The sequence below is a fragment of the Lytechinus variegatus genome, chromosome 2, assembly GCF_018143015.1.
Source record: "Lytechinus variegatus isolate NC3 chromosome 2, Lvar_3.0, whole genome shotgun sequence".
NCBI lineage: Eukaryota > Metazoa > Echinodermata > Echinoidea > Temnopleuroida > Toxopneustidae > Lytechinus > Lytechinus variegatus.
Window position 1 is genome coordinate 23,336,733 of NC_054741.1, and position 26,803 is coordinate 23,363,535.

The 26,803-nt window shown below is 34.6% G+C and overlaps 1 protein-coding gene across 1 annotated transcript in view; it reads right to left on the reverse strand.

The window, feature by feature from the left end:
- LOC121407612 overlaps positions 1-8,846 on the reverse strand; it is a 35,947-nt gene extending 27,101 nt beyond the window's left edge. The window contains exons 1-2 of the mRNA XM_041598767.1: positions 8,743-8,846; positions 342-536 (exon numbers count right to left, since the gene is read on the reverse strand). Coding sequence (XP_041454701.1) covers positions 342-535 — 194 coding nt within the window. The 5' untranslated portion in view covers position 536; positions 8,743-8,846. The remainder of the gene's footprint in view (positions 1-341; positions 537-8,742) is intronic.
- Positions 8,847-26,803: the final 17,957 nt, after the last annotated feature.

Sequence of the window (26,803 nt, forward strand, 5' to 3'; positions counted from 1 at the left end):
TCATAATACAAATGTAATTTGATTTCTTCTTAATTTTCTCCTTTTTCTTTTTCTCTAGTTCTTTCTATCACTCATCCTTCAAAAGTAATTTGATTTCTTTATTTTCTTCTTTTTCTTTTTCTCTTTCTCTAGTTCATTTCTCACTCCTACAAAATTAATTTGATTTCTTCTTCATAATTCTCCTCTTTTTTCTTATTCTTTTGTTCTTTCTGTCACTCGTCCGACAAAAGTACTCCTGTTTCTCTTGGTTCTTGACATGGTCTTCACAGTCACCATTATTTGTAGGAGTGGTGTTTACCAGTGCACATGCATGCTGAACTGGAAAGCTTTACTGAACTTACAATTTTTTCAGGGTGCGGGTATTCATGCTCTCCTCGTAGAAACCAGTGCTGACCTCGTACCGCCAAGAGGGAACAAGTTCAAAGCTATGCTGCACTCTCAAGAGATAGGTTGCCATTAGAGACAGGATCACCAAAATAACCCCATCACGGAGAGAAAATGACCTCAGCTGAGGGGCACTGGAACTGGTCTCCATTCTTAAAAATAAAATTAAAAAGAAAAAGATAACAGTCAACATTTTACACGTTTTTTTCCTAAATGAAATTCCTCACCTCTTTTTACATCTTAAATAAATAAAATACAGAGCGAGTCAGAAAAAATGCAACACTTTTTAAATTAAGTCAAAAGTGTACAGCACCCCATCTGCAGATCTGGATGACTTGCAGTGCTCAGCACATCATCAGAGCAACATGTGGAAGATTGAAGGCGGGAAGCTTTGTCCAATTTGAGGCCAAAATGACAATGACAAGGAACTTTTCAGTGAAGATAATTTATTTGATTTACTGGTTCTCTTGTTTATTTTTCTGGAAAAAGTGAATCATTCTTATGAATATCATTTATAAATAATGAAAATTGGCTAAGAAATATTTATAAATAGAAAGGCATATTACTGTCATTAAATCATGATGAAATGTAATTTTTTACTTCTACAAACAAGCACCCCATACATGTATACGTACAATAGTGACTATGCTTATTAGGTAAGGTCAATGGAGTAGTTCTGGCAGGCCAACATGGGTGCAAAGACTACACTTTGCCAGTGGAATACAATCTCACAAAGAAAATGTCACTTAAGGACCTGCACAAGCCAGTCTTCAAATTAGTGCGCTATTTCTGATCTGGCAAATTATCCCGATCTGAACAATCTTGAAATTAATTGTAATGGAGATGCAATTATCATGGTAGTTCGCCGGATTAATCTTAAGATTGCAATCCCAAGTCAACTTGGGATTATTTGCAAAATAGCGCGCTACATGTATTTTATGAATTATCCCGCTAATTCACAGGTGCAGACACACTCGCAGTACTTATTCACTGCTTCAGACCATAACCAATCGATGCCTTGATCGAGCACGAATCACTCTTCTTGCGATGGTGGAGACAGGGCTTCTTGAATCTCAAGATTAATATTGAAGAGGGCTAATATAGACTAAAATCTCGAGATTGAGCAAACTCGGGCTGGCGCAGCACTGCTTTTAGTGTTGTTATCTCTCCTTATTAGTCCAGGACAGGCCCCATAGAAACTTGACCAAACCTTGTTTTTTTATATATACAATATTTTTTGACGGTTTCTTGTCAATTTGAGGGTGCTGATTACGAATCTGGATGATGCCACTCGTGTAACCTTGGGCATTTTCCGCAAATTGGCAAAATCCAATATGGCCGCCAAAATATGCAAATTACCCATGGAAATCCTAAAATTGTCCACACATGGGCTATGGAATGCATAAATTATGTAGCAGGAGTGAAATACTCTCTTAAAAAATAATTTTTGACAAGATATTTATTTTCCTGATATTCAAAATGGCCGCCATAGGCCCTTGTATACTCTATACAATATGAATAGGGAAATCTGATTTTCGCAGAAATGAGCACTAAACTGCAAAAAAATCGCGATGTATGAATGAAGTAATATGCAAATCATCATTGCTAACGAGATATATCATTTATTATGTCATATGTGGGAACATTTCTGTATTTTGATATCTAAAATGGCCGCCATTGGCCCAAACAGATTTGCGTACAATTGCAATGGGGGCCAAAAAATTCACAAGAATGATCACTACAATGCATATTATTAAGATTAAATGAGAAGAATACTGATTAAATGAGAAGAATACTGACTAAAAACATAATTTTTAACGAAATAATTATCAATAAGCCATGTATTTTTCATTTTGATTTTCAAACTGGCTGCCAAAGGCCCTTAAAATATTATGCACAATTTGAAAAAGCACTGAAATCACAAGAGAGAGCACTATAATGCATATAATTTGTGATAAATTACTGGGATACCGTCTTAAAACATATTTTCTGACGAAATGTATCATTCAGGTTTCAAGTTTGTGTTAACTGTATTTTGATTTTCAAAATGGCCGCCATAGACATTAACAGTATTATGTACAATGCGAAGTGGGAAACCAATATTCACAGGAGTGAGCACCATAAATGCACGCAATATTGTCCACACATTGGATATGAAATGCATGAAATCATGTGGCAGGAATGAAATACTCTCTGAAAAACTGATTTTTGACAAAATATTGATTTTCCTGATAAAAAATGGCCGCCATAGGCCATTGTATACTCTAATACGTACAATATGAATAGGGAAAACTAATTTTCACAAAAATTAGCACCAAATTGCACAAAATTGCGATGTATGATATGTATAATATATTCAAATCATCGTTAATAATGAGATATATCATTTATTATGTCATATAGGCCTATGGGAATTTGCTGTATTTTGATATCTAAAATAGCAGCCACTGGCCCAAAGAGTATTATGTACAATGACAATGGCCAGGGCCAAAAAATGACAAGAGTGAGCACTAAAATGCATATTATTAAGATAAACAAGTGAAATACTGACTAAAAACATCATTGTTAATATGCCATTTATGTAATAGATGCTGTATTTTGACATTTAACATATTCAAAATGGCCGCCATAGGCCCGATATTTATTATGCACAATGCCAATGGAGAAACTAATTTTCACAAGAGTGAGAATTATAAAATGCATATACATGTAACTGCGATATACGAGTAAAAATATTGTCTTAAACATGATTTCTGACTAAATACATCACATATTGGTCATGGAGATAATAAATGCAGTACTTTGAAATCCAAAATGGCTGCCATAGGTCCTAAAAGTATTTTGTACATTGTAACATGGGACATATAATTTTGACAGAATTTGGCTTTGCTTAACTCTAAATATTCCATATAATAATGAATTGTTATGTAAGGGTTAAATATTGTCTAAAACCATAGTTTCTAACGAGTTACATCATAATGTTGCATAATTAAGGTGATAAATGCTGCATTTTTAAATTGAAAATGGCCACCGCGGGCTCTTATCGTATATTATACAATTTGAGTGGAGACAAATAATATTAACAAAATAGCATACATGTATGGCAGCCATTTTGAATGTTGAAATACAGTATTTATCATCTAAATTACATAGGATATGATATATTTTGTTATAAATCATGTTTTCGGACAATATTTCACTCATACATCACCATTTGGCCAGGCAAAGCCAAATTCTGTTGAAATAATTTGTTCCCATTCACATTGTACATAATACCATAAGGGCCTGTAGCGGCCATTTTTACTTTCCAATAACAGCATTTATCACCTAACTGGCAGAATAAATGATATATCTTAATAGAAATTATGCTTTCAGACAATATTTTACTCATAGATCAGTATTACGTGCATTTATGGTGCTCACTCCTATGAATATTGGTTTCCTACTTTGCATTGTACATAATACTGTTAATGTCAATGGCGGCCATTTTGAAAATCAAAATACAGTATTTAACACAAACTTGAAACCTGGGGGCGTTTCATGAAAGGACTTGTCGGACGTTTTATCCGACAAGTTTCATTTTATCCGACAGTTACCATAGGAACAGTGCCTCTCAAATAATCAAAATCATGGAAAGATGTCAGATCTGACAACTTGTCGGATGAAAATATTGATGAAACGCTCCCCCGAATGATACATTTCGTAAGAAAAATATGTTTTTAGACGATATCCCATTAATTTATCACACATATATGCATTATAGTGCTCTCTCTTGTGATTTTGTTGATCCTCTTTCAAATTGTGCATAATACTTTAGGGCTGTTGGCAGCCATTTTGAAAATCAAAATGAAACAAATTCATGCATTTCGTAGCCAATGTGTGGACAATTTGAGGATATTCATGGGTATAAATTTGCATATTTTGGCGGCCATATTGAATTTTGCCAATTTGCGGAAAATGCTCAAGGTTACACGAGTGGCATCATTCAGATTAGTAATCAGCATCCTCGAATTGACAAGAATCCGTCAAAAAATATTGTATATAAAAAAACAAGGTTATGCCTCTTCTATCCTGGACTATATGAACTTGTTGAAAATTTATGTATATACTTTGATCTACACACAAACACACAAGTAAGCATACAAACATGCACTAGCTGCTGCATGCACGTGTCCTGCACTGGCCTCCTGCCAGTGTGTGGCAGGCTAGCTACTAGCAAGGCATGTAGGATCGGAGCAGATTGGTGCAAACAATCTCACATGAATATAAACAGTATTTCCACCAAAATAAGCACAAAATTTGCAGAAAATTTTTATAATTATATCATGGATTTTCAGATTACTGATTTTGTGATGTAATCAGAGGAGTTATTTAGGGGTTTATTTTGCACACAGAGAAAAACTTGTTTAGGGGGTATTTGGAAATAATTTGGTCACGCAAACCACGTACACATATAGGATTTTCATGAAAAAAATAAATGAAATGAAAAAAAAACGCAAAGGCCTTTTTAGGGGCAGATCCAGATTTTCAAGGGGGAGGGCGGGGAAGTTTCAAGTTAATTTTATTGCTTTCAAATCCAAACAAAGGTTTACAATCAAATGAATTTTTTTTCTTACAAATTATCACATAAAATGAATGTAAAACAAATCTGTTATATGGTTTTCAAGGGGATAAATAAAAAAAATCAATAAAAAAGGAATGGAACGTAATTATGTTCTGTTATCACTTGAGCTCCTTCGAGACCATGAACTCGACCTGATATTCAGAGTGACAGGTGGGATTTTATGGGGGGAAAATATAATATTCATGCAACATCATCAACTAATATTCTTACTTTACACAAAGTTTCACTTCTTTTTCATGCTTCTATCAGTCTAAAAATTGGTGATTTAGAGCACTCCTAGTATTGTAGTAACAATGAGGTCCAAACATTAACATGTAAGCATAGGCGGATCCAGGGGGGGCCCGAGGGGCCCGGGCCCCCCCTATTGGCGGAGCAAAAAAAAGAAAAAAAGGGGAAAAGAAAGGAAAAAAGAAAAAGAAGGGAAAAGAGAGGAGAAAAGAAGGAAGACAAGCATAAGAGGAGGAAGATGAGTGAATAAAATACGATGAGGGGAAGACTTTGAAAATAATTTCTAACAAAATTTTTTTTATGTTGGGATATAAATTTTTCGCTCGCGCTTCGCGCTCGCATTGCCTTTTAGGTGATATCTTGCTCAATATGGACTTTAAAGTTAAAATATCAAATTTTGAAGTCAATATACAAAACATATTTCAGCTGGGAAATTGAACTTTCATTATTCTGTTTTATTTACAAATTGATTTTTTAAAAGTGTAAAAATTTCTGTTTTATGGTCTGAATATTAACAATTTCTGCTTGCGCTGCGCGCTCGCAAAATTTGATTTGTCAGGTACCTATTATTTTCCTGTATTTCATTAAGTTCTCAAAATATCCCTATTTAGGTCAGATTTTCAAAACGTATCAGCTAGCGCTGCACGCTCGCATTTTGATTAGTGAGTTATGTATATCTCAATATTAATTCTAAAACAAACTACTTAAAATCACCATTTGATGACAATCATAAATTTCTGCTCGCGATTTGCGCTCGCATTGATAGATATTAAACTCATGCATCTTATGCATATTACAAAAGTGCTTTAAATGTCCAGTTTTCAGGCCATAATATTAATAGATTTCGCGCTCTCATGCTTAGGAAGAGAAATAGGAAGATATTCATCATTTTCTTATGATGACATAATGTCCTTATAGAATATCCCGGTCCTATGTCATAAACTCAAAGTTAACAATAATGAAAAATATCAGCTCTGTTTTAACTGTGATCCTTTTTCACCTCACAATTTTTCCACAGTTGTAGACGCGACTAAGTACGTGCTTGCAATACAGAGCTTAAAGTGACCCCTTTTCAGATCGGAATATCATATATATTTTAGCTCGCGCTTTGCGCTCGCTTTATTGATTTTCATGATAAAAAAAATATTTAGAATACCCAAATTCTAGGTCGAAATCTGAAACACACGTTTATTCAGATACGCAGCTTGTTCTCCATTTAAATAATTATCCAGTTTTAGATCACAATATAAAAAATTGTCTGCTCGCGCTTTTTGCTCGCATTATTAATGTATGAAAAGTGTCCAGAATTTTTCCGCTTGCGCTTCGCGCTCGCAATATTTGAATGTTGAAATATGTAACGTCTTTCATGGCTAAGTTCAAGCAGTCCATAACAGGTACGTTTTCGATCAGCTCAAAACGTATATAAAAATTTTCCGCTCGCGCTCTGCGCTCGCATTATTAATGTAAGGAAGATCCCCACTTCCTCATCCTTTTCATGATTTATAAAACTTGAATAGAGTGTCTCGTTCAGTAGGTTTAAATCTCGAAATTTTTTGCTCACGCTTCGCGCTCGCACCAATCGTTTAATTATATACCTAATCTGTTAAGTTACAAAAAAGTGCTTAGAATTTCCATTCCTTACGGGTAAAAATGTCAAAAATTTTCAGCTCGCGCTTCGCACTCGCATTGTTTGATTTTTTGAAAATATATAGCGTCTTCATCATGGCTAACTGCAAGCAAGTCCTTAACAGTACCTTCACGTTTGTAATAATTATTCACTTGCATACACATCTTTTTTCAGGATAACAAACATTGCCCAGAATGTTCAAAACTTTAGGAAAAAGTACATAAGATTTCCCCCAAAAAAAAATAGCTCGCGCTTCGCGCTCGCATTATATAAATAAGGATTATGGTATTATATATGTTTATTCATAAAAATAAAGCTAAGAAATGACTATTAGGACTACCCATTTAAAGAAACCAAAAATCCCGGCAAATATCATATTTGAGTGGCCGATCGGGGAAAAATGGCTGAAAAAAAAAATCCGGGCCCCCCTATTGGCGAAGGCTGGATCCGCCCCTGTGTAAGGACCTCATACTAGGCGACATTAAGCACTTTTAGAAATGTACGTCCACGTAGTGGACTGGTACGAGATGACGTCATTTTTTGGCCTGCCATATGCCTCAGGTCCTCACACACGTCCACTATCAGAATTGAGAACCTCGCCACATCCATTTTGCGGTTCTCCTAAATCATAGACGACGTGCACGTGAGTGACGTCATTTTAACCGTTCAAGCTCAGCATGAAGATCAACCTTTCCCTTTTAAAACACAGTTTTCAGTGACTTTTTACAAAATTAATGTAAGTTGTACGATGCATTATGTTTACCATATTTGAAATTGCTTTCTGATCTACAAAATATATATCGATATATTTCCTAACTCGAGTAAAAAGGAATCAAAGCGAGTGAAAGGGCAAGTGTGCACAAGTTGCACCTTCGCATCACCCGACCGGGTCGCCAGGCGATGTTACGCCAGATCTTCCGGGTCGGGCAGCGTGTCATGACCCGCTGGTTATCATGCTGTTTCACGTGGACGTACGTACACGTACCAGTCGAGTGAAATCTAAAATGTTCGCATCTGTAGTGAACAAGGGCTGACGACGACGTTGATTCGAACGATCAGAGGACTGCGACGCCGTTCACGTTCACTGCTCCTAAAAGTCTCTAATGTCTTAAAAAGTGTGTGACAAGTACCGGTACAAATAACCCAGGGAGCCCAGGGGCTTACCATGTATTTGACCATACTCACGGGACTAGCGTGATTTATGGTATATTTCTCCAAATGAATTGTGAAAAGAGAAATTATGCACTTACCATGATATGATGACTCCTAGATGATTGTATGGATGAAGGTCTAACGAGTGGCAGTTTTCCTGACATCTGGGCACAGACTGGAACCTCAAAAAACGAAAAGTTCTCTCCTTCTACCCCCGTTTCGATCGGCCATTTTTGTTATGAATTGTAACAAATTTACAAAATGGCTGATCGAGACGGAGGAGGTACTAGAATAGGAGAGAACTTTTCGTCTTTTGACAATTTGAGGTTTCACTCTGTCTCTGTGCCCAGATGTCAGGAAAACTGCCACTCGTTAGACCTTCATCCACACAATCATGGTAAGTGCATAATTTCTCTTTTCACAATTCATTTGGAGAAATATTTAGACCATAAATCACGCTAGTCCCGTGAGTATGGTCAAATACACGGTAAGCCCCTGGGCTCTCAGCCCGGCTCTGTGCGGGCGGGAGCTCCCTGGGTTACGGTACAAATAGAACCGTGGCGTTGGCTTAATAGTGTTTCCTGCACCCAAGTATTTAATGATATTAGATTTAGATCTACTCACTAAATCCGAATTGTATGCTGGTCTGTTTATGATTGATTAAATATTGTCCATAAAATGTAATCCTAGCCATTCTTTCAATGTAATACAATAAAGGGAAACTTACATTTGAGTCCTTTTTCCAGCTTTTCTTGGTGGTCGGTCCTGTCACCGTCGAATGCAATCAAAGCGGTACGAAGTTGATTTTCAGATCACGTGATACGCGTAGTCACCTGATAGATCTGTTATCCTTTTTGAAAGACGTCAATGATTATAAATTTTATCATAAAATATATATAGAATCAAAAAAATGTATATTTTATATATCTCTACAATTGAAATATACTCTGTGATATTAATAAAAAGTGCTATTTAACAAAATATTTATGAAAAAAGAGCCTTGAACACAGTGCAAAAAACCGCGTTGTTAACAACTATCTTGTACTTGACCATAGAGTTATTATGTACTTGACCTAAATTTCCTTCCTCCGGTCTTCGGAGATCGGCGGCATAGGGTCCATCCTTTCTAGATGATTTTGCCGGCATAGATGGATTTTTGAAATGTACCTTAAGCAGTGACATGTCAAAGAGGAAGCAGAAAAAGAGGGCAGGGAGTGTGAGGGGAAGAGAATGGAGGATGCGAGTATGAGGGGGTGGGGGTCATTTCCAGTGAAGTTATTTAGGATGGATGTAGGCAATTAAGTCAAGGTTCTCAAAAAGACTGGACATGAGGCAGGCGCGTAGCCAGGGAGGGGGGGGGGGCGGTGCGGGCGGTCGCCCCCCCCCCCCCAAAAAAAGAGAAAAAACCTCCCCAAAAAGAAAAAAGGGAAAAAGAGGAGAAAATGAAAAGCGAAGGGAGGAAAGGGTAGAAAGGTAGCTTTGTGGGTTTTTCTTTTTCTTCTTAATTTTTTTTCTAAAAAGAGAAACTCGTTCACTCTTGCTCTCAAATATATATTAGTCCAGGGGTGGTATTCTGAGATCCATTTTATCTCAGATAAAATAAAATATTTTATCTCCGTTAAAATCAGTGAGATAAAATGCCCTTAAAATCTCTCCAAATTGGTATTCTGAGAACCATTTTATCTTCATTTTATCTCTGTAAGACACACCTACTTTTTAATCAATATCCAATTAGAAACGCGCTTTTATAGCTCTTTCGTGTCAGTCAACCAATGGAAATCCATTCCACAAGGAGGTGTGGCAAAGGAGTGAGATTGCGTTAATTTTTTACTTCAAATACGCTTGCACTATACGCTCGCGCGTCTTTACAGAGATTTCTTTTTAACAAAAAGGACAATGCTCTCATCTTTTTTCGAGGTCTGTATCGCATCTTTTCAAGCATCATTTCAAAGACAATATTAGCAAAGACAAGTCTTATGAAATACTTTCTTATTGTACAGGAATAACGTTAAGGTGTTATTCTTAATAAATATATAATTTTTCTTCATTTTCATGTCAACATTTGGGGTTAATTCACCTAGAAATATTGGTGAAATCAACGTCGCGGAGATAAAATAGCCCCTACCCTCTTTTAAGTTTATTTTATTTTTTTCTTCAAACTATCTTGGGCGCAAGCACATCATCTGCGTTGCAATACCCAGATACGCGATTCCTTTGTCTACGCAGGCACTGTTTTGTTGCGTATCATTAAAAGTTACGCAAGATGAAATTTATACGCAAGATAAAATTGTAAATTTTATCTGAGAGATAAAATGTCATCTCAGAATACCAATTTCATTTTAAGAGATAAAATAAAATATTTTAAAGATAAAATGACCTCAGAATACCACCCCAGGACTTTGCCTCTTAGAAAATTGACCAAACTTTGTTTTTTTATATAAACAATATTTTTTTATGGTTTCTTGTCAATTCGAGGGTGCTGATTACGAATTTGAATGATGCCACTCGTGAAACCTTGAGCATTTTCCGCAAATTAGCAAAACCCAATATGGCCGCCAAAATATGCAAATTACCCATGAAAATCATAAAATTGTCCGCACATTGGCTGCATGAAATTGTGTGGCAGGAGTGAAATACTAGTCTATGAAAAATAATTTTTGACAAAATATTTATTTTCATCAAATGGCCGCCATAAGCCATTGTATAATCTATTATGTACAATATTAATAGGGAAAACTAATTTTCACAAAAATGAGCACTAAACTGACAAAAATCACGATGCATGAACTAAGCAATATATGCAAATCATCATTACTAACGAGATATATCATTTTATTATGTCATATATGGGAACATTGCTGTATGTTGATGTCTAAAATAGCCGCCACTGGCCCAAAGAGTATTATGTACAATGGCAATGCCCAAAAAATTCACAAGAGTGAGCACTAAAATACATATTATTAAGATAAACGAGTGGAATACTGACTAAAAACATAATTGTTAATATGCCATTTTTGTTAAATGCAGTGTATTTTTAAATTCAAAATGGCCGCCATAGGCCTTATATCTATCATGTACAATTCGAATGGAGAAACTAATTTTCAAGAAACATAAAATGCATGTAATTGTAATCTACGAATAAAACATTGCCTGACAACATGTATTATAGCAAGACATATGATTTCCTTTGTCATGCATGAGATAAATGCTGTATTATGAAATTCAAAATGGGTCATATAGGCAATAACAGTATTATCTACAATGTGAATGGGGACATCATAAATTTTGTAAGATTTTGGATTTGCTTGACTATGACATCCATAATATAATCTTGTTGTATGAGTAAAATGTTATTTGATAACTTATTCTTTTCCTAAATTATAGCATTTCTTCTGCCATATATAGGTGATAAATACTGTATTTTGACATTCATGCGAACAAGGAAACTAGTTTCACATGAGTAAGAATCATAAAATGCATATAACTGTGATGTACGAGTAAAAATATTGTCTTAAACATGATCTTTAACTAAATATATCACATATTGGTCGTGAAGGAGGTAAATGCTGTACTTTCGGAAATCCAAAATGGCTGCCATAGGTCCTAAAAGTATTGTGTACAATGTAACATGGGACATATAATTTTGACAGAATTTGGCTTTGCTTGACGCTATATATTCCATATATATTGTGATGTAAGGATGAAGTATTGTCTAAAACCATGGTTTCTAACGAGATATATCATAATGTTGTGTAATTAAGGTGATAAATGCTGCATTTTTTAATTGAAAATGGCCACCATAGGCCCTTATCGTATAACATACAATTTGAGTGGAGACAAAATTTATTATGTTCACAAAAAGGGCATATGGCAGCCATTTTGAATGTTGAAACACAGTATTCATCACCTAAATTACATGAGATATCATATACTTTGTTATAAATCATGTTTTCAGACAATATTTCACTCATACATTACCATTTGGCCAAGCAAATCAAAATTCTGTTGAAATAATTTGTTCCCATTCACATTGTGCATATTACCGTAAAGGCCTGTAGCGGCCATTTTGACTTTCCAGTAACAGTATTTATCACCTATAACTGGCAGAATAAATGATATATCTTAATAGAAATTATGCTTTCAGACAATATTTTACTCATAGATCACTATTACGTGCATTTATGGTGCTCACTCCTGTGAATATTGGGTTCCCACTTTGCATTGTACATAATACAGTTAAAGTGATTGGTTAACATTGGTTTGACTTTAAAAAAATCTGAGCCAGGTCACACTTGTCACCTGTGTCTGTGATTATGTTACAAAAATGAAGCCCAGAAAAAATGCATTCGAAAATAATTATTTAGTGCTTCAAAAATTGAAATATGAAGTGACCGGAAACACCATCTTAATTTCATCCCATACACTTATGTGTACTATTATAGGCGTCTATAAGACGCCTATTTACAAAATCAGGTTTGCCTTGTAGTTTTAGCTTTTCATTCTCAATAATGGTTGTTTTCAGGGTTTATTAGGTCTAATACATGCACTTGTACACATGTTTCATATTGGTTTGAGAATTTTTTTAATCGGCTGCTCACAAAGTTAAACAATACCTTTAATGTCTATGGCGGCCATTTTGAAAGTCAAAATACAGTATTTAACACAAACTTGAAACCTGAATGATATATTTCGTTAGAAAATACGTTTTAGACAGTATCCCATCAATTTATCACACATGTATACATTTTAGTGCTCACTCTTGTTATTTCTTTGCTCCTCTTTCTCATTGTGCATAATACTTTTAGGGCCTTTGGCAGCCATTTTGAAATACAATATTCATCACATACATGGCATATTAATAATATATTTCGTTAACAATTATGTTTTTAGTCAGTATTCCACTCATTTAATCTTTATAATAAGCATTTTAGTCAGGGCCGTAGCCAGAAGCATTTTGTTGGGCGGGGGGGGGGGGGTGTACAGCTAAATTTGCCAATTAAATTTGGCGTGACAGCGCCAACGTGAGCACTGGGGAGTCTGATGGGGGGTGTGCCCCCTACAATAATCACAATGCTAAAAGATTTTGAATTTTTAGAATTGAATGAATTAGTGGCATATGGTGAATACTTAGAGGTAAATTATACAAAGATATACAAAGATATTTGCACTGTAAAAATAAACAGTTTGGATAAAATTAGAAAAGCTAGTGTGCCGTAGTTGCTAACTTGCAATATAATGATAAACCCTATGCATTAATAGCAAAATCAAAGATTTATTAATTTTTAATTGACCTTCTGTGCAAGATGTCTCAACTAAAATTTTAAGAGTGCTACTGCTAACAGTGGCTTACCGTGGGTCACGGCATGGGGGGGGTCACCAGCAAAAAATTTGAGTCATTAAGTGGGCGCGCGAAGCTCGCTGAATTGCCAGGCATACTGACCCAATATAGACATTTTTAAGACTATGCCACTAAATGGGTATGTATCTTAGTGATCAATGCGAAGCGCGAGCTGAAAATTTTTGATATTCAGTCATAAAAAGGGACATTATAAGCAAAGTTTTGTAATCATGATACGTACCTGTATAACAAAACAAACAATGTGAGCGCGAAGCGTGAGCTGAAAATTTTTGTACAACTTATCCCTAAAAAGGGACATTTTAAGGACTATCTTTTGGAATTCATGAAGTGCGTACATATCTCGGTATAGTCATCTAATGCGAGCGCCAAGCGCTTGCTGATTTCTTAGAATTACATCTAAGCACATAAAGCACTTTTTGTGGTCACGCATGAACATGATACGTATTTCACTTATTAAATATTGCGGGCGAGAATCGCGAACTGATAATTTTTGAAATTCAGACCTGAAGAGGGGCATTCTATGGCTTGTTTGTAGGAATTTATTATTTCACTAATCAAGTGATGCGAGTGCGAAGCGCGAGCTGAAAATTTGTTATAATTAGATCAGAAAAAGGGACATTTTAAGGACTGTCTTTAGGAATTCGTGCACTGCAAAAACGCTGGTGTTGATTTAACACCAGCCCGGTATCTATAAATGCGAACGTAAGCACAGACTGGAAATGTTTTATATTAAGGCCTTAAACAGGGGCAATCACTTTAAGTATATAGTCATGAAAAAAGCATATGTCACTACATATAACAAAAATAGCTTGAAGTGCGAGGAGATAATTTGGTTCATAATCTTTATGGATTAAAATACATCAGGACTATATATCTTATTAGTCAGACAATGCGAGCACCAGGAATGATGAACACATAGGACCTATTTTTAGGCAAATTATGTTTCGTAAAGTTATGGAAAAAATATTTCGTATGTAATATGATATATAATATAACATAAAATAATATAACATACAATAATTTCTTCTTCCTCATTATTTCCATTTTTTCTCCTTTCACCCGGTTTTTTTTGCCAGCCGATGGGGGGGGGGGGCACGTGACATTGGCTTCACTTTGTCTAGTGTTGGTTGCATTTTCTCCTTGAAATGCAGTATTGACTGCAACCCCAACCTGCCGCCACAGTCCCACCCATCCCCACCCCAAGCACATTCTGACACCATAAGTTAAAAAAATCTTCGGCGACAGAATTTAGTACTGTACTCTATGAGTCGTAACCTTCTTCGAAGTTAGTACCCCTATTTTTCTTTCTTTCTCTCTTTCTCTCTCCCTCTCTCTTTTTCTCTTCCTTTCTTTCCCTCTTTCTTTTTCTCCCCTATCCTCCATTTTGCCAACTGGTACATGATTTTGCCGATTGCCATGAATGTTTGGGGGTGTGACACCCCCATACCCCCCCCCCTCCTCTAGCTACGGCCCTGGTAGAGACATACGCAACTCGCCAATCAAAATGCGAGCGTGTAGCGCTATCTGCTACGTTTTGACAATCAGACCTGAAAAGGGATATTTTGAAAACTAAATTGGATACACAAAAACTATAATAGGTACCTGCTAAATTAAATTTTGCGACCAGAAAATGTTAATATTTATACCATAAGACTTTCTTTAAAAATTTTACAGAGCACTTTTAAAAAAAGAATGAATTTGGAAATCACAAGAAAATTCCGATGTGAAATATGTATTGTATATTGACTTCCAAACTTGATATTTAAGCTCCATATTGAACAAGATATGTAAATCACCTAACAGGGCTTTTTTTGTAAACAGAAAGCCGATTCTGCATCAGCAATTGGCGCGAACTGTGACAACGTGTAAGCGCGGTGCAAGATAAACCAACATCCGATTCTGCATGGCTTTTGGTTCTGAACCAAAAGCCGATGCACGTGTAAACACGGTAACTAATGGCATCATTCAGCGCGATCACATTCTGACGCTTATAGCGTCAAGTATTTCACAAGCACACTTATGGGGTGCTGCAAGAAACTTGCGATCATATTATTGCAAGTCTATTTTTTGGTCCCTAATCCTGCAGTAAATTGCAAAGTAGTAATTGATTGTTAATCTGCTCCTTGAAACAAGGTTAATCTGATTTGCTACAGCTAAAATAGATCTACCCATTGTAAATTGCAACAGAATATTTGCAATTGATTGCAAGCATTTCTTGCAACAATATTAGCTGTAGCAAATCAAGGGGGAGGTATTCTGAAAAGTCTCGTAAGTTTCAACTTAAATTTCCTCATAAGATACCCATTTAATTGAGCGCTAATGTACTTCCAAATAAAGTGCTGAAAACTCTTTTAGCGCTAAAGGGCAGGTCCAAGCTATTGTCCCCTCTGAAGTCAAAATTAAATCTTTGCCTAAATCTAACATATTGAATGTCATTTTAAAGCTTATACTCTGAAGTTTTTGCCCTATATTTGTTTTCTTCTGAAAACGTAAAATTAATGAATGCCAAGGTCACGATTCCAAGAAATCATTAATTAGCGTGACGTACGGGACATCACATTTTTGATCTGCAGATAATGCAAATTATATATTTCAAAATATTCTGTTGGGACTGGAAGTGCTAAGTTAATGCAAACATTTGAGAATATAAAAAAAATAATAATTAATCAAGTTAATATCTGGTGTCCAACAGGCAGTGTCCCATACGTCACAATTTAGCATATGTTTTCTTTTTATATTATAATTAAGGAAAAGTTGAACAGTTTTTGTCACACTTTGGAGAGTTCGAATTTATATTACTATACATCCAAAAATTAAGTGAATTTACTGAATTACTTACATGTTTAGTTATATCAGCTAATTAAGCTTTGTGACGTGTGGGAAAGACCATACTTTATACATAGGATTTCTATGTAATTCTAATTAGGGTTATTTTTTAATTAGGAGCAGAGATAAAGCAAATTGAGATAAATGATATTATTTCAGTTGTTGAATATTGGTAAAAGGCTGATAATAAAGTTATGATTTGTAATAAATAACCGTGAAGGGTGCATATATATTAGCATACTTGTAGACATATGTTATTAATTAAATTTATCATAGTTTTAAGGTCATAAAGTTTTTTTTTGTATTTTGTTCAATCATATACTATGTATATCATGTACAACCATATATATTGACTATGTATTGTTACTTGTCACAAGTCAAATAGCTCGGACCTGCCCTCAATATTAACTCCCTTTAGGCCACTTCCCTACTGAGCCGAAATGCGCTCTTACAACGTAAAATTTTCTATTAGCGCGCAGTGTTTCTTCAATTTGCTGGCTTGCAGCGCAGTGCCCAGCTGCTGCAGGTGCATGCACCACCATCTTTAAGACAAAAAATTTTGCAGAAAAATAATGCTAAAAGTATTTGCATTGGAGGTTAGAGGTTCGTTGTGTTGTTGAAGTTAACTGTCGACATGTCCCTTTCTCTGTCATTTATTGTACATTTGTGCTTTTCTTTTCTATTTCGAACGCGTTTTTTCACATCCACCTATTTGAATCCATTGTAGCTAGCTTCCTTAGTTTTGTTTCGTTTTGTTTGTAATAACAATATTTTATTTGCCTTTGTCTCGGGCCCTAATCGTGGGGGGGGGTCTTCTTCAATTTAATTAAAAATGACATACTTTTCATTTATAAGATTTTAAGATTTTATAGGTGGGGAAAAAGATAGCATCACTCACTATGTTTTTTCTTTTGTATTGTATTCTATAAGAGAATATTCATTTAAAAACTAAAGAGGTCTATTAAAAGAAAATATAGAAAAAATAATAGTCATATTTTCCCTATAAGTACACAATTTCTGCTTCATTTTACCCCTCTTTTCTAATTTCTTTATTACTAAATAAAGGCCTATTTCTTATTTTACTTGTTTCTATATACCACCTTCTTTCTCTTTATACCTTTCTCATTTATTCTCTTCCTTCCTTTTTATGTTGGTCGCAGTATCAAGCCGATTTGATGATAATTATTTATACGAAAGGAAAGTCATATTTAGCAAGAGATGACCTCTTATCACCATTATCTTTCCCCACTGGAAAGTCCGCTAATTGAGCGCTATGACACTTTTAAGAATTCCAAAATTCTCGTAACTGCTCAATTAAACTATGGCAAGTCCACGCAACGCAACCCTGCCAAATAAGGAAAGGGGCACTTCAGGGGCCGCGAAACGGTTTTCAAAGTGGGGGGGGGGGGGCTGACCATGCTACAAATCACAATTATAATTATGGTCATTTTTACGTTTTCTACACGGTTTTGGAAAAAAGTGGGGGGGGGGCTGAAGCCCTGATTACACTCCTTGCTTCATGAAGCAGATTAGCAATCAGTTGCAAATTATTTTGTAACTTATTGCAATTAATTAATTGCAATACCAAACGGAAAGTCCTTCACGTTTCTTATTTTCTTTAAAAATATAATCATTAAATCATTACTTGTATATGTGTAGTAAAATGGTTGCATTGGTTTATTAATTTTTTTTGAGCAAATAATCATTAGTATTCAACCGAAAGATCATATTAGAAAGAAATGATAGAAAGATGACGGAGTGAGAAGAAGGTCTTTTTTTTTGTTTGTTTTTGTGTTTTCGCTTGAAAGACCTTCAATTTCTTGTAGGTTTTCTTTTCTCTTTTTTTTGTAAAAGAGGGAAATAAAATGTTAAAAGATGTTTACAATGATTGATTAGAATACTCAAAGCTGAACCAAAGTATTATAAAAGTATGACAGCACGTCTTGGATGGAATGTAATAAAAAAATGTTTAATTACAGTTGTTTTGATACCAAGTCATTTTTAGAAAGAAGTGTTGAAAAGATAGAGAAAGGATTTTATTGATTGAAGAAAAAAATCACTTCACATATAAATCTCTTTACATATAGATATAAAATTACAAAAGAATTATTTAGGTCTTAATTCCCATACTTGTAATTTGTATAGATAATGGGGTATGATTTCGTCTTACAGCTCCAAACGCATGCATAAATAATCTCTTTTCTATTTCGTTAATTCTCTTAATGCAACTAATAATTCCAAATAAGGAATACTCACTTGTTCAGTGTATCTGATAAATGTATCTGCATAACATTTTGCGTGTCAATTTTTTGGTCTTCTATTTCCATGAAAAGTTGTTGAGGTCAACTGTAAATAAATGATTTCTTATGTTGGAGTGCCTTTCCTCAAATGAAAAAAAATTGAAAAAGCTGGTGCTGTTATGTATGTATTGCGTTCCTCTTGCATTTGTAACAAAACATATAGACATTTTAAACGATTCTACAAGATCTGATGTAGAAGTTTAATGTCTCGGACATGAGTCCATTATTTTCGTTATTCCATCAACAAGGATATGCTTGACGTATATAGAAAATGCATTTAAAATGCTATATGACGGTATCGAGAGAGTCGAGATACATAGATTTCATTCAATTCTTCATTCAAATCTTTTTTCATATTATATGATTCTGTTTACATCAGATATAACATTAGAAAAAATATATAAGGCACACTCATTTGTATATACATGTATATATACATGTTTATGATGTATTCGCATGACACTTGCATGTCTATTTTTTAAGTCCTTGAAAGGTTTGCGAGGCCAAGTGTAAAGGATTTTTTTCGTTTACCTATGTTTCAGTGCCTTTCCTCTGATTAAAAAAAAAAGGTCTAGTGGCATGAATAACGGTTTTCAATGGCTTTCAATAACTTGGAGTAGCTTGACCCTTATTTAAACTGCTTAGTTCATCATTGACCTGCTCTAATATGCAATGTTCTTTGTCACAAATATTTATAAATAATTATGATAATGATAATGACAAATTGCAGTTTAGAGGATAATGGAAAATAAAACCATAAAATCTTAGATGTTTTATTATTGAGGCTTGTTTAAATAATTTTATTAATCAATGAAAAAAAAGGTTAATCAGCAGAAGTTTTTTGTAATTCACATCCTTAGAGGGGGAAAACGAAGCTAATTCAATGTTAAATTGAGTTTGAATAAATTATTTTTTCTATAAAGTTTGCACATGTCATAAACCTGTGAAGCATTTTTATTCAGAGTGTTGCTAATTTAAGCAAGATGAATAATTTGTACATACACCAAATGCGAAATTAGGTAGACCATGTACCAGTTTGATTTTAGATTAAGAATATTGTTGCAAAATTCGAACATTGACTCTTTTCACCTCCATTCACTTTACTGGGAAGTCTACCCTGAATTGTTTGTATCAATAATTATGCCACTTTAAGTATTGTTATAGGGAGGCTTCCCATCTTCGTTATTATCTATGGGAGCTCACCCATGTTCGTTATGCATCTGCAAAGAACGCAAAGGTTAACATTCAGTAGACATTGTATATATGTAACAGTGTTGTAGTGCCTTGATGCTCGGCCTTGGCCTTAAGGCCTATATTTTCAAAGCCTTGGCCTTGAACATTCAAGCCTTGGCATTGAGAGGGCCTTGGCCTTAGCCTTGAGGATTTTGAGCCTTGAAATTTCAAGGCATTTCAAGGCATTTTCAAGGCTTTTTCAAGGCATTTTGTATTTTGTACTGTCATTTGTTTTATATAAGTAATTATAAATGTTCCAATTGTTCTGTACATCTAATGACACTAAATACTACCAGTCAGCAGTAGCAGCAGCAGCAGCAGTATAATAAGAGTACTTAGCAGTGCCATCAATTGCAATTATCATCACATAATTATGTAACAAAGAGAAGTGATGAATATTAATATTATTTATTGGTAATATGATGTAATCATGACTAATAAGGATAATGACAATATCAATAATAGTGATAATAATTATGATTAGGATTATAGTCAGTGGCGTAACTACAGGGGGGGGCATGGGGGCACGTGCCCCCCCCCCCATCGGCTGACTAAAAAAAGGAGGAAAAGAGGGAGAAAGGAAGAAAAACGTAGTGGGAAAGAAGACATTAATGTTCATTATAATGTTATAATCATGTTATGTTACATTACATAAGAAATAATTGGCTCAGGGCATATATGTCTTCATTGTTCCTGGTGCTCCCATTGTCTGTTTACTGAGGTATATAATCCTGTTATACTAAAACCTCCCGTTTTCAAGTCAATATACACCAAACTACCAAATATATTTCCTCGCACTTCGAGTTATTCTTTTACATGTACAATAGTATGCTTTTTTTCATGAATACTTTAAGTGATTGCCCCATTTTAAGGTCTTAATATAAAACATTTCCTGTCCGTGCTTACGTTCGCAGTAGTGGATTGGTATAAGATGTCTGCTCTCCATCAATTCCTAGAATGAGTCCTTAAAATGTCCCTTTTTCTGTTTTCTGATCTGAATATCAACAATTTTCAGCTCGCGCTTCGCGCTCGCATCATTTGGTTAGTGAACTACGTAAGGTCTTCTTGAATTCCTACAAACAAGCCTTAAAATGCCCCTCTTCAGGTCTGAATTTCCTAAATTTTCAGCTCGCGCTTCGCGCTCGCAAGATTTGATTAGTGAGATGGGTATGTTAATCATGATTACAAGTGCTTTATGTGCATGTTTAGATGTAATTCTAACAAAATCAGCAAGCGCTTATTGGCACTCCCATTAAATGACTATGGTGAGATGTGTATAATCTTAATAGATAAAAGATTCCTAAAATATAGTCCTTAAAATCTTCCTGTTTGGGGTAAATATTTACAAAAATTTCAGTTCGCGCTTCGCGCTCGCATTATTTAGCGAGACAGGTACGTATCATGATTACAAAAGATTGATTGTAATGTCCCCTTTTAGGTTTGAATATCAAAAATTTTAAGCTCGCGCTTTGCGCTCGCATTATTTGACTAGTGAGATACATGTCCGTTTATTGGCACTGTCCTTATAAAAATATCTCTACTAGGTCAGTATACCTGGCAACTGGGCGCGGTTCGCGAGCTCACTAGGCAGTTCCAAGTTTTTGCTGGTGCCCCTCAATGCCGTGACCCACGGTACGCCACTGATTATAGTGATTTTATGACAGGAATAATTCTGACAGATCTGACTGCAATTTTGACAACAATTTTCATACTTTAAAAATAGCTTACTCTAAAGAATGATAACAAGGTTGATTTCTATTCCATTAGGTTTTCCTTGTATTATTTTCTTTGACCAACAAGAATGTTTTAAGTCTTAATGATATTCTGAAAAGATTTGGTAAACTTGAACACAAACTTCAATTTTGTCATTTCCAAATGGGCTATGGCATCAATGGCATGATGAGCCAAAAAAAATTTTGAGGGACCAAGCATGGCAGACAGAGCAAAATTTTAGGTTTCAAAATCAACAAATTTTGGATTGTGCTTGTATAAATTATTGTTAAGTAAGGTTCGCATTCAATTTACAAAAAAAAAATGCTTAGAATGTCTAGTTTTTAGGTTGGAATATTACAAATTTTTGAGCTCGCGCTTTGCGCTCGCATTATTTGATTGGTGAGTTATGTATCCTATTTATGAGTCACTAAATGCAGTCCAGAACAGCTTCCTTTTCTGGTCAGTAAAAATTTCAGCTTGTGTTTTGTGCTCGCGTTAATTTGTTCAGTAAGATGTACACATTTTTCATGATTACAAAAACAGCTCGAAATATTTAAATTTCATTTCTTATTACATCTTATTACAACATCTCGCAAGGATGCCCTTTTAACAGTGATTTAGCACCATAATTGACCCAAAATCGAGTTTTACAGCTTCAAAATTGATTTTTTTTTCAAAACCACTTGCTCGCTATGCTTTCTATAGCGGGAAATTAAAGCCTAAATCAAAATATCTGTCTTATCAATTAGAAATCACTTAAAAAAGCTTTGCTGAACTGCACCAAAATTCTGATTTCGACTTATATTGTAAGTGCATTTTTGGCTTTGACCCCCCCCCAAAAAAAAAATACATTCTGCCTCCCCTGTACCAGGTAGAGGAGAAAGACATATGTTGAGAATGGGCATGCCAGGATCAGATCACCTTGGTAATAATAATTATTGCAATGTGAATCGCCTAGAACAATAATTAAATGTTTTTATGTCTAAATCTACATGATCTATCATGAAATTATTTTCGTTTTAAATGTACAAGGGTAAAAAATTTTGCTCACACCTTTTATACATTTGGTCCTGTGTGTCATGTATGCCGCCTAAGCATTGTTGTCTAATGTTTTTTCCATATATTGGACAATTGAAATGCCTTGGCCTTGGCCTTGAGGTTTTCAGGCCTTGGCCTTGGCCTTGGGTTTCCATGCCTTGGCCACAGCCTTGGTTATTGAAGCCTTGGCCTTGGGTATTAAAGCCTTGGCCTTGGAGGTTTGAGCCTTGACTACAACACTGATATGTAAATGTTAACCTGTTGAATCTTTGTTTGTAGATTTTTTCTTGTTCTCTATATGTGCGTAACCAGTTTTTCTTTATCGAATTCTTCTTCTCTCCAGGTCTTTGCCTCGTCCATATGCTCACGTGCAAGCGGTATCCATGGTCTCCACAGGAAGCGCTGTTTTGCATTTCGTGTTATTCTCACAAAATTCCCGGTCATTGAAAATCAACCTTTTGCAATGTTGAATGATGATGAGTTATACCATTTGTTTAGGCCGAATACTGAAAGCCAACAGAAAAATTGCAACCTGCCGTATTTTGAAAACCCTGTATCCAAGGAAATGAATTTAGCTGCAGACTTAAACAATAATAATGACAATAATTATCAAAGTTCAAATTACTTTACCATAAATCAATTCAAATCTCCGGAAAAGTCAGCGAATACATTTTCATTCATGCACATGAACATAAGGAGCCTGAGCTGCAACTTCGATAATTTACGTCTTTTAATTGATACATCTCCACAAACGAATTTTTCTGTAATCGCGTTAACCGAGACATGGTTATCTCAGGAATCTGATACTTTATACTCACTTCGTGGTTATACCTTTGTAGAAAATAATAGAGGTAATAGAAGAGGAGGAGGGGTGGGTCTCTATATTAATGAAAAGTTAGAATATTTCATACATACAGATCTTAATTGTATGAATGAATTTGCTGAATCTATCGTTATTGAAATTCAAATCCAAAAATCTAAAAACATTATTATAGCGGTATTTTATAGACCTCCCAACTCCAACACACATATTTTTTTTAGAATACTTACAAGATTTTCTACAAAATCCAGTTTTTATAAATAAAGATTGTTATATAGCAGGAGATTTCAACATAGACATATCTAATACTAACCATAATGCCTCACAAGAATTTTTGGACATAATGATATCCTCATCTTTTTTACCATTAATTACAAAACCAACCCGGGTTACTAACCAATCTGCAACCCTTATTGATAATATTTTTTGTAACGTTACTCCTTTACCCGAGTCGGGAATTATTTTATCTGATATCTCAGACCATTTTCCGATATTTTCAAGAGTCCCGTTTAGGTTAACAAAAAATCATTCCCCGCAGCATAAGTTCCGAAAAGTAACGCCAAATAATATAGCGAGGTTGAAAGAAGGTCTAGAAGACACCGACTGGTCTGAGGTGTTCGGTTCGCAAGATACCAATACTGCATATAATATATTCATAAAAATTTTAACCACACACTTAGATAGACACGTACCATTAGTCAATAAATGCTACAATTATAAAAAGAGTCCAAGACTTCCTTTGGTCAATAAATCGTAAAAACAATTTATACTATGCCGACAAAATAAATCATTCAGAGAAGTCGCATCGCAAATACACCATGTATAAAAATACCCTCACAAAAATTTTGCGCAGCGAAAAACGAAAATACTTCACAAACCAATTAATTCATTTCAAGCATGATAAGAAAAACATGGATAACTATAAACAATGCCTTGAATAAGTATAGCATAAAATCGAACATAAAAACAATAAAACACAATGATATCGAAATTCATGATTCTGCGCGGATAGCTGACATATTCAATCAATATTTTTCACAGATCGGAAAAAATCTAGCCGACAATGTACCATTAACACAAAAGAAATTTACCGATTTCACTCACCGACCAAATCCTAATTCTCTTTTTCTATTACCAGTACTATAGGAATGAAAAAAATAGATACAGTGAATAACTTAAAAAACAAAAAGAGTTGTGGTCATGAATCTATCCTTAATTAATGGCATCGTGCCCGACAATATGAAAATATCTAAGGTAATACCAGTGTACAAAAAATGATATAAGAATAATGTATGTAAATATAGACCGATATCTTTATTGCCTACTCTATCAAAGATTCTAGAAAGAGTAATATATACAAGACTATTAGAATTTTTGAATAAATATAACATAATTTCTGACTTTCAATTTGGATTCCGCCAAAAGCATAGTACTTCTCATGCCACTCTTTCATTTTTGTTGAAAAAATCACAAAAGCCATTGATAACTTTGAACATACAGTAGGTTTTTTTCTGGACCTCTCCAAGGCCTTTGACACTATAAATCATGAAATACTACTATACAAACTTGAAAATTACGGAATCCGTGGAAAGGCCGTGGAGTAGTTCAGGAATTACCTAATAAACCGTAAACAGTTTGTTAACATAAATGAACAAAATTCTTCTCTACTGAAGGTTAATTAGGGTGTTCCTCAAGACAGCATACTGGGCCCACTTTTATTTTCGATCTATATAAATGACATTCACAATTCTTCGACAATGTTATCTTATATTCTTTTTGCAGATGATTCAAATGTACTTTATTCTCATCCTAATCCCGATATTTTAGTCAATATATTGAACATTGAACTGGAGAAGCTAGTACAATGGGTAAGATCTAATAAATTGTCAATCAATTTCCAAAAAACGAAATGTATGCTTTCAGCAATTCTTTAGATAAATTACCATACGATATTAAATTGGACAACGCTGACATTGAAGCGGTCACTACAACAACATTTTTAGGTCTGATAGTAGACAACAATTTATCTTGGAAAACACACATTGATTTTATATGCCGTACAATTTCACGCAATATTGGTGTTATAAATAAGGTCAAGTGTTTTCTTCCAACTTCCTCCCTAAAAATGCTTTATTCAACATTAATTTTACCCTATCTCAACTACGTGATAATTGTCTGGGGAAATACACATACATCATATCTAGAACGAATATTACTTTTACAGAAAAAGGAATTGCGCGTTATTTCTAATATGTCCTGGAGATCCCTCACAGACCAATTGTTTATTGACAATAAAATCTTACAAGTTAAACATTATATCAATATAACTTGGGTCAATTTATGTATCAATTAAATAATAATATGCTACCATCAATCTTCGATTCTTCATTTAACAAAAACAAAACTATTCATAAATAACCTACACGTCAATCCGAGGAATTTCATTTTCCTCTACCCCGGACAATTCTTGCCAAATCCATCTTCACTTTCGAAGGCCCTCGACCTTGGGGCATTCTTAATAATACTATCAAAGATTCCCCAAGCCTAAATTCTTTTAAATTTAAGTTGAAAAATTTCTCCAAGATACTCGTTAGTTTATTTAACTCTTCATCACTCATACATTATATTTTTCATACTCAGCACTACGAGCTGTGAAATATGATATTTTTCGTTTTCCTGTTGATCCGTATATTCGCTGTGAGTGTCGGGGCAAGAATCTGGAGACCATTGATCTTGCTATTTTCTCTCATTTTCTATTTCTTTCTTTTTATTTCTTTTAAACTATTCATTCGGATAGATTTAAGTTCAAATTTCTACCATGTTGTGTTTGTGTTTTGTTTACATTCTTCATACGTATATGTTATAGGAGGCTGCATCCTACAAGCTTCGCTTTTTAGCAGCCTCCTCCGTTTCCAACCTGTAATCTTGATTATTATACATAAGTTTCTTTGTTATATTGATTATAATTATATCAAGATGTATGTAACAAAACTATTGCAAATGTAAATGATTGTTGGAAATGGAAAAATAAATGAAATGAAATGAAAATGAAATACCAATGATTGATTTAGAGACTGAAAATAGACATGCAATAATGATCGCAAGTATCTTGCAACGCCCAAACTCACAGCAAAGATACTATTTTTTTATAGGAACGGGTGTGAAATGATTTGTATATAATATATACAGTAAAAACCATTTTAAATTTTCTGAGAAAATAGAATTTCAACGATTTTTTTTTTACCATACGATATGTAGGAAAGTTTTCGCATAATTTATGACGTCACAAATGAATTAATCAAAATTCGAATAACTTTTTAAGCTTTGATGGAATTTTCTAAATTCTTGTTTCTTCGGTGATATTTTTTTTATCATTTTCTCTGCTATTTTTGAAATAAACTTTTTGTCAAGGTGAACTTTCTCTTTGAGCTTATAAAAAATACATTTGTTACTATCTTATTCACATCAAAAGTGTAGGAAGGGGTCCCATGTCTTCGCT